General features: G+C 45.9%; 1 protein-coding gene across 1 annotated transcript; it reads right to left on the bottom strand.

Annotated features, from left to right (window-relative positions):
- Positions 1-219: 219 nt before the first annotated feature.
- LOC146865557 (uncharacterized) lies at positions 220-1,242 on the bottom strand. Its single transcript, XM_085640164.1, has one exon. The coding sequence runs from the start codon at positions 1,240-1,242 to the stop codon at positions 220-222; it is 1,023 nt and encodes a 340-aa protein (XP_085496290.1).
- Positions 1,243-9,383: the final 8,141 nt, after the last annotated feature.

Raw genomic sequence — 9,383 nt, 5'->3', positions numbered from 1 at the left:
CATCATGCCCCATTGGCCTAAATACCATGGATCTGGGACGAAGAAGGGAGAGAAGATTAGGAATGCATTGAATACAACAACATAGTGAGATAGAAATGCAAATAATCACTACAATAACACCCAAGATATAACGAAGCTGTCCAAAATTAGGTAGCCACCCAAACAACCAATAAGTCCATCCTTGATCAACGTTTTGGGTAACCCCTTTCACTAAATCTTTTAAAGCATTAATATGCGCATGGATAGATGTAAATTGAAACAACAGAGTCCATCAAAGTCCTCGCAACCGTGGTTGTGTTTTAACAACAAATAGTCCACAGCTGCCCTATTCTGCAAAACAGATTTTTTTGTTCCTTGAACATCTAATAACAAATCAGCTAAAGCCGCAGACGTATGATTGAGATTCTTCACAAGTAAACAGGCAAGCTTAGCAATAGTTCTTGCATTATAAACGGACAGTCCTGGCACTCCTACAATGGAAATAGCCAAACTAGTACACTCTGCTCTAGAAAGCAAATCAATATTGGAGTCACAATCCTCAGGTAATTGAACAGCGGCTCTAGAAGAGCGAATGTGTGTGACAGAATGCATGGGGAAAAGCATAAGACTTAAACGTGATAAGGTACAAGGTCCTCCAGTTAAATTAGCTGGTATGTAGGTGTATGAAATATTGCCACACGAGAACAGCCATCCCTTAGATAATTTCACATGGTTAATATGGCTAGCGGTTAATACTGTATGATTACAGACCATATAATTGGTAACATTACTGCAAAAACTGTCATGTCGTGACTGACATAATGTTTGTTGATCAGTAGTCAATTGTGTGCTTTTCTCTAGTTTCAATTGGCCACACTTGCCAATTTTGGCAGGGTCACAAGTTACTTGATAACAAACATCTCCTGTAGTGATGTTATAGGTAACAATACTCGTCATGTTCCTCCAGAGGTTATCTGTAACCTCCGGGCAAAAACGACAGTACTCATAAAGACTCAGATGTGTTTGAACATCAGTTTCCTCCACTACCCCATCAAAGTTAGTTTGGTTGAAGATGTGCAGAAGCACATGTGCAGGGGTAGGAACGGCAACAAGACAAGTGGATATCATATCAGCTGTACTCTGAAGATTTTTCATACAGAAGTGGGAAGTGTTCAGCACATTCCCGGCCAAGTAGGTCCAGATGTTATCCGGTTGCTGCAACAATGCTGTCATCCGACTCGGGCGGTTGATCCACTTCGGCATCCCCGGGCCCTCCCGGACCCCTCCGTACACGCCCAAACACAGACCACACAGCGCAAGCATCACAGCGGCAAGCCATACTGTGATCTAGAAACAGAAAACAAACTGGTATAATCACTCTCGTAAATAACATTTTTCAGCAGGTACATTTTCCCACTTTTCCTGTCCGGGTCTCATGATGACAAGGATATTATCCTTTCCCTTTGCGATTAATTCTGCAGGTTCAGGAGGTTTGTTTGGGGACTCTACCCATACTTTCGCCCCTGGGTTCTTGTCAGTAGATCCGAACCCACCCTTTCCTCGCACAGTTAGAAGAGCTGGGGCCGTCCCTTTCATGACATTTCCTTCATAAACCGGCATGATGACCATTTGGGCAACTCGGTCACCGGGTTGCACAATCAGATCATTGTCTCCACTGTTCAATAGAATAACTTTGATCTCCCCCTGGTAATCGGCATCGACCACCCCTCCCAAAACCTGGATGCCTTTAAAGGCAAGCCCAGATCGAGGAGCGATCAGTCCGAAATGCTCTGGGGGAATTTGAACTCCAATTCCTGTCTCAATCAAGGTAATGTCTCGTGGTTGCAGTCGATAGAGTTTCAGGGCATGCAAATCAAGACCAGCAGCCTCTGGTGTGGCACGATATGGAGCTAAAGCTCCGGGAGCTGTCTCCCAATACAGAATTGTGTTTGTGGCCACATGAGGCTTGATCTGCAAAGCTGGGGTTAACATACGCATCAAAGGAGTCTCTGCATTGGCAAGGGGTCGGTTGTTCAAAATTTGCAATGCATCAGCCAAGTGATCCCTCCACCCCTTTAATGACCCATCAGACAACTTTTTCAACTGCTCTTTCAACAAACCATTCATTCTCTCAATCAAACCCGCTGCCTGTGGGTAGTAGGGTATGTGTTAGATCCACTCAATGTTATGCTGCACACAAAAATCTTGCACCATCTCTCCTTTAAAGTGTGACCCATTGTCACTTTGGACCTGCAAAGGAATTCCGTAATACAAAATCAACAAATTCAAAGTTTTCAGAGTGTTAGACTGGGTTGCTCTCTTGCATTGAAAGGCGATGAGATAGCCAGAATAGATATCCACCACGTGCATGCATATTGACATCCTCGACTCATTGGCATTGGCCCAATGAAATCAATTGTGCCATATTTGCCCTGGCAACTTCCCTCTGCCTAGCTGGCCTCTCACTACCTGTCGAACTGGTCTGTGTTGGGTGTGCTGACAAACGGGACAGTGAATGATCGCAGTTTTAATCAAATCTAGGGGAATATACATCCCTCTACTTTCTGCCCACCTGCTAGTGGCTCGCTCGCCCAAACGTCCGCTTTTCTGATGCGCCCATTTAGCCATGCCCACCAAGTCAGAAACCTGCATCGCCACCTCAGCTTCACGAATTTTCGCTTCTTGGTCTGCAAAGGAATTGCACCAACGCTCTAGTGAGTCAGTCGGGCAATGAGCATCAACATGATAAACTGTGACTGTACTCTGGGACAACAATTCCCAAATCTCCTGCCACAACTCCTTTCCCTAAACCTACCTATAGTGAATCATCCAATTGTGAGCATGCCATGTGGGAAGCCAAGTGGCTAACCCATTGGCCGTGGACCATGAATCAGTATAAATGTGACATCTACCAGGGAGCTCTTGCTTTAAAGCCTGGTAAACCGCGTACAATTCTGCGAACTGACTACATCTTCCCTCTCCAGTAGTCGACAGCAACTTTTTGGTCACAGGATTGTATGACACCGCCTTCCAATGTCTCTTGGTCTCTACATATCTGGCTGAGCCATCTGTAAACCACACATGCTTTTTGTCCTCCGCGGACAACTCTGAGAATGGCCCGCCCCATTTTACTGGGGACTCTCGTACTCTGGGTACATCTTGCAACATTTCTGCATCTGCTACTGGAGTCTGCGCCACTTGCTCATGCAGCACTGTGGTACCTTTAGGACCCACTCGTGCTCTGTCTTGTATGTACCACTTCCACTTTATGACGCTAGCCTCCTGTGCAAGCCCAATCCTGTGTGTCTTGGGTGAGCTCATCACCCATTGCATGATAGGAATTTCAGGTCTCAAAAACACATTGTGCCCCAAGGTCAATTGTTCGGTATCCACCAGAGCCCAATAACATGCCAACAACTGCTTTTCAAAAGGAGTGTACCGCTCTCCAGCATCAGGTAATTTCTTTGTCCAAAACCCTAGGGGCACTTTCTGTCTCCCCTGCTTTTGTCACAGGCTCCAGGTCGTATACTGATCCTGGACCGTTACATTCAAATCAATGCTTCCCTCTCGTATGGGCCATAGATCCAGGGCACGCTGTATAGCCTCCTTCGCTGACTCAAATGCCTGTTGCTGGGCCTCCCCCCACTCAAATTCATGCTTCTTCCGTGTAACCTTGTATAGAGGGGCCAAGATCTGACTCAAATGGGGAATGTGCTGTCTCCAAAAACCAAACAATCCAATGAAACGCTGTGCCTCCTTCCTGTTTCGTGGCACTGCAAATTCCTTGATCTTTTGCTTTACTTTTGACAGCACCTCTCTATGCCCCTGATGCCACTTAATACCTAAAAACATCACACTCTGGGAGGGTCCCTGCACCTTCTCTGGGTTAATCACCCACCCTTTGCTTTGCAAGTGCTCTACAATTCTGTCTAGTTGAGCCTGCACCTGTTCTTGGGTCTCTCCTTGAATCAACACATCATCAATGTAATGGCAAAGTTGTACTCCGGGAATAACTGACACCTCATCCAAATGCTCTGCCACCAACCGGTGACAGATTGTAGGGCTATGTAAATACCCCTGTGGCAAAGATTGGAATGTGAACTGCCTACCATTCCACGAGAAGGAGAATTGTTCCTGGGACTCGGGGGCAATTGGAATCGTGAAAAAAGCATTGGCAATATCAAGTGCTGCATACCATGTCCCATTCTGTTTCTGAATTTTCTCAATCAAAGTGATGGTGTCGGGAACCGCGGCTGTCAACGGGGGCGTATGCTTATTCAGCTCACGGTAATCAACAGTCATACGCCAGCTTCCATCCGGTTTGCGCACGGGCCACACAGGGTTATTCCACGCCGTGGTAACCGGTCTCACCACCCCCGCCTCCACCAAGTCCCGTATGGTTGCGGTAATCTCATCATGTCCCCCTGGGATCCTGTACTGCTTCATGTGAACCACTTTTGTTGCTTGGGGCACCTTCACTGGGGGAATCTTCAAGCGCCCCACCCTCACAGCAGCCACCGAGAGGTACTGCTTTGACCCAAACTGATAGCATCCGTCATCTAAATATAGGGTCATACTTTTCAGAATGTCAATACCAATGATGGACTCGGGAATGGGCACAATCAAGACAGTGTATGCTCTCTTGGGAAGTTTGCCTATTTTCATCTGAATTACCGTTTGCACTGCTGGTGTCTCCTGTCCACCCAAACCCGTGATAGTAAAATACTGTCCTTTAAATTTTCGTGGATTGCCATGTATCAACGTGGCCTCCGCTCCGGTGTCTACTAAAGCCCGCACCTCCTGAACGTTTCTATTTTTCCAATAGATCTCAACTCTCACATGCGGTCTATTATCTTTGCGAGCCCATCCCTGCACCGGAGCTTGACCCATTTCCTAATCTAATTTTCTCCTGCGCAGCTCTGTATCTGCCCGGCGCAGATCTGAATACAATGTCGGGTAATCCTTAGGGAACAACTCCTCCTCTTCCCGGTCCCCATCTGAATCTGTGCAATCTTGGTCCCAACCTTTCTCTTTTGTCACTTTCACATGAGATTCTCTCTCTCTCTCTCTCTCTCCTGACTTGCTTTGTCTTGCTTCTCCTCAGACTCTGCTTCCCTACGACTTACTTTCTTGTTATCTTTTCTATTCACATGCCTACTCCCCTCCTTCTTATCCAGTCCTCGCTTACGGTACATTTCCCACATACTTTTGGTCTCAATACCATCAATCTCACTCCTTGACACCCCATCCTTTAACAGCACCAAAAACATATCACGTCGGGTTACTCGGTTGTTGTCAGTGCGGGACTCTGAGCGCGAAGCCCTGTCTGGCTTGTTCCATTCCCCAAGCTCTCCCAACTCACGGATCGCCTCAACTACTTCTCCTATGGTATTACCAGTTTGGTTAATCAACAAAGTCATTATCACTGTTTTGTATGCGTGGGGTGCCAAACGAATGATTTTATTCCGTACTGACAGTCATTCTCTGACCCACCAAATCATGCGCCTCACCTATAAGGATTGCCAGCTTCATTCCCTCCTCCTTAATTCTCTGCATGGCATCTCTCAGGGTGAACCATGGTTTTTCATTCCCGGGCCAGACTGACTCTGTGGGATACCTGTAGCTACATCCCTGCGCTGCTACCTGCAACAGGGTAATTCGGTCATTACCACTGTAATTCCAGAAATGTCCCTGCACAGTGGGATCAGTACTAAGAGTGCAAAATTTGGCAGCATCTCCACTGTCTAATATTACTCCAGAAGCGCCTTGATCATAGAGGCGCACCATCCAAGTTAATAGTGCCTCGCCAGACTTCTGTCTAAATCTTTCTAAAACATCACTGATCTCCTGCTGAGTAAAATCTTCCAGACTATTCATCATAGCCCCATTCGGGTTATGTGGACTGGTCTGGAGTTTCCGTCTTAGAATGGGCTGCACTTCCACTATCTTGCTATTCTTTACCTCCTCCTCCTGCCTTTCTCTCTGAAAAGGCTGCTCTCCTTCTGAAGAGAACTCTGATGATTCCCAGATGTTAGAGTCCCAGGTGGATGGATCAAAATCTAAGCCTGCTTTGGCAATCGCTAAATGGACTTTTCGCTTACTCACTCTACCCCTCCTTTTCCTGTATCTGTATTCAGCGACACGGACTGCAGCCCGTTCTGCTATAGTCTGGTATGTTTCTAATTTGTCTTGTAATAGCTTATTCTGACATGAAAGCATCGTAGACATATTCTTAGCTTCAACGAGTTGTTTTTCTAAGCTCAACTGTTCACGCTGCAGAGATAAGCATTTGTCAAAAACTTGACGGTAGGCATGCAACAGAGCCCAACCTCGGCGACTCACTGTATATAATTCTTTACCTTTTTCCACAGGAGCCTTCTGTAAACAATTTAAAACATCTTCTGGCGTTGCTTTGCCCAAACAGTCAAACCGGCTCTCACTTAATCCTGTGCTTTTAGAATACTCACGCGCCAGCGCGGAGTACGGCGTCGCCTCCCATCCAGGAATTTGCATGGGGGCAAAAGGAATTTCACTTGGTGACAAGGAACCAAAACCACCTTTCGTCTTTTTAAACATGTTCCTACCCGCGTTATTTACGTATCCTGCCGACTACACCGGAGTCTTCAACATCCCTGGCCAAGCACCGAAAACACCAAGTCGGGAACCCTGTAGAGACTGGGGCACAGGAAGTAATCTCTCCGGCACCAAAGTCATCCCACGAGTACGTCCACTCCAAGACTGAGTTCCTGAGCTCCACCCCACAGACACTGCTTTTTATAGTTAAATCAACACGTTCGAGAACCCTCTAGCAGGCGTTCTCGCCCATCTATCCATCATAGGTGCTGGCCGCATCTCTGCTTCAGATCCACCCATACAGACCTGGCCAGATTCTGCTTGGGTGCGCCGAGGCAGAAGACATTCCTTTCCCTGTCCCCGACCTTGGAGAGCCTTGCACAGCGCATCCTCCCTCTGTCCTAGAGATAAGCATAGAATGCACAAAAACAAGCTCAAGGTACAAAATAACCTCACGAGGTATGTCTTGCACCAGCTCGTACTTGTTTACGTGAAAAACATGTTTATGTTACTGCTGAAGTGTAACTACAGGTCAAAGCAGCACAAAATGGAAATGCAGTACAACAAAATGGAGGATCAGAGCATCACATGGAATCGAGGTCAATATGCAGTTTAGCACGTGAAAATGGCAAATGCAGTACACCCAGATCGTGAAAAATATATGATGCCTATGGTTCACAATGCTAGGGAAAATGCCTGTGTGATCCTTATCAAACATCTTGAAGAAAAATATAGCCTTATAGGAGTTTGTTTGCCACAACAAGTTCTGCAGGAGAGATTTATGTACTTACTATGTTAGGATTAATTGATCAGTTATTCATGTAATATGGATCTCTGTTACATTCACAGTTTTAGAGTTTCCTGTTACACCTATAATATGAGAGCATAGTCATGAGAGTAAAACATAATAATTCTAGAAGTGTCCACAGTCCTGTACAGTAGTAAAAAAAAAATCACAAGTAGAAGTGTTGTGAACTGTATGATTTATGGAACACAAGCTTGCTAACACAAGAAACACCAAAAAATAGTTGTTTTGTACGGATTCAGAGTATGCTTAGTAAATGAATAGACTTTCCTGGCTGCTTGGGATTGGGAGAGAAAAATTAAGTTTACCCTTGCCAGTTCACTAAAAGTTTCTTTTATACTCGCTAATAGGTCCAAGGTGTTTTTTACTCTCAGATAGATGAAGTGGTTCTTGGGCATCCTGCTAATGTATGGGGCGCCCCGAGACTAAAGAAGTTTTCTGAAATAGAGTATCCTCTCTGTTGATAGATTATGTGCATGCCTTGTCTAAACAATTTTTGTTCTGTTCACCATATTCATATCTGCTGCCCTACAACCATTGCCAGAGGGGTCAGGACATCAGATCCAGCCTGGGGAGTCAGCGCCAGTCCAGCTTGGAGCCGAGGTGAAGGGAACCAGCACAGGCATTGCTGACAACTATAACAGCGGTGAAGGTGGAAGACCGAAAGAAGTGTGTACCCCTACTACTGTCATGGGTAAAAGACGGGGTCACAAATCAGGACGCCGAGCGGATTCCTTGCTTTGTCCCTTTTTTTTTTACCTGATGCCCAGCAGAAAGAGGCACAGACCGACAAGGACGGCGAAGAGGCTTTGCTTGAGGTGAACACCCTCTGAAACAAGGGTTGCTTCAGATACTCCAGCATCAGGCCTCTGAGTTCTGGTCCCCATGTGAAAGGAAGTCAGCACCTTTGTTTGGTGATAAGGAGGTGCCTGGGCACACTGGGTACAATCTGAAGCCCCAACGAAAGAGCAGTAGGTCAGCAGAGCAACACAGGAGTTAGGGAAGGACTTGAGTTCACGGTACAGGTGCTGTGCCTTTGGTGCTTGTTAGATTAGAGTGAAGAATACTGGTGCACTGCCTGAGACACTGAACAGGATCGTTGAGGGTATTCGCCCCGGGAGGGTGATTGCCCTATCCTGAAAGAAAGTTTTCTTCTTCAGCCTGGGCCGAGATTGTTTTTCTGAGTTGCAAGTTGTGCAGCTCCACCGTGGGAGAAGTGAACATTTGATGAACGATAGGAGCCTGCCTGTGAGGCTCAGATGGACACAGGAAGAAGACTCCCCTCTGGCTGGTTGTACAGTGGCTTCAATTTCCCAAGTACTTTTTTGTTAGCAATGTACCCCTTTGGTCGTCCCATTTTTGAGGAGGAGCAGCCCTTTGCGGCTCCTCGTCCTAATTCCCATGGCCCTGATTGGTCCTCCTGGTCCCCCAAAACAAAAATTGTTTCCAGAACTCAGGGACATGGACTTGGACTGTTGGTTTTGGAAAAAAAATTCCGTTTGGGGCTGAAAGTTATTATCAGCCTTATGTATATTTGTTGCAATCCTTTTTTCCTGCTGCCTTTGTATTTAATGTGACCCAATTCTCTGTTCCCTTTGTGCTCCTACCTATACCTTACATAGACCCGCTTAATGAAATGTTTAAATTATAAATGCCCACCTAGCAATGGATCAGGATATTAATGAATTTATGAGGATAGATGTGCAGGATAACTTCCATGCTCCTATTAATTCATAGCGGATGTCTACAGCTAATGCTAAAAAGGTCATCTGTGGAAATCACAGAAATTACCGTTAGCATAAGCTGAAGCCATTTTATTTGTGGCATCCATTTTAGTTAGCCATGTGCTTCTTCCGTCTTTACTGTTGCCTGCTTTTCTATTCTGCTTGAGTCATAAACTATAGTTAACTCTTTAAGTACTGAGCCAGAGCACTGCACATGCTCAGAAAGGCCTGTAGCTGCTAGAATGCACCTGTCTTAGAGTGCAACTGTAAGGCTGTTTTAACTGATGTAAGCAGAAATGTCT

The sequence above is a fragment of the Triturus cristatus genome, chromosome 2_1, assembly GCF_964204655.1.
Source record: "Triturus cristatus chromosome 2_1, aTriCri1.1, whole genome shotgun sequence".
Classification (NCBI taxonomy): Eukaryota; Metazoa; Chordata; class Amphibia; order Caudata; family Salamandridae; genus Triturus; species Triturus cristatus.
This window is presented reverse-complemented; position numbering and strand designations above follow the sequence as displayed.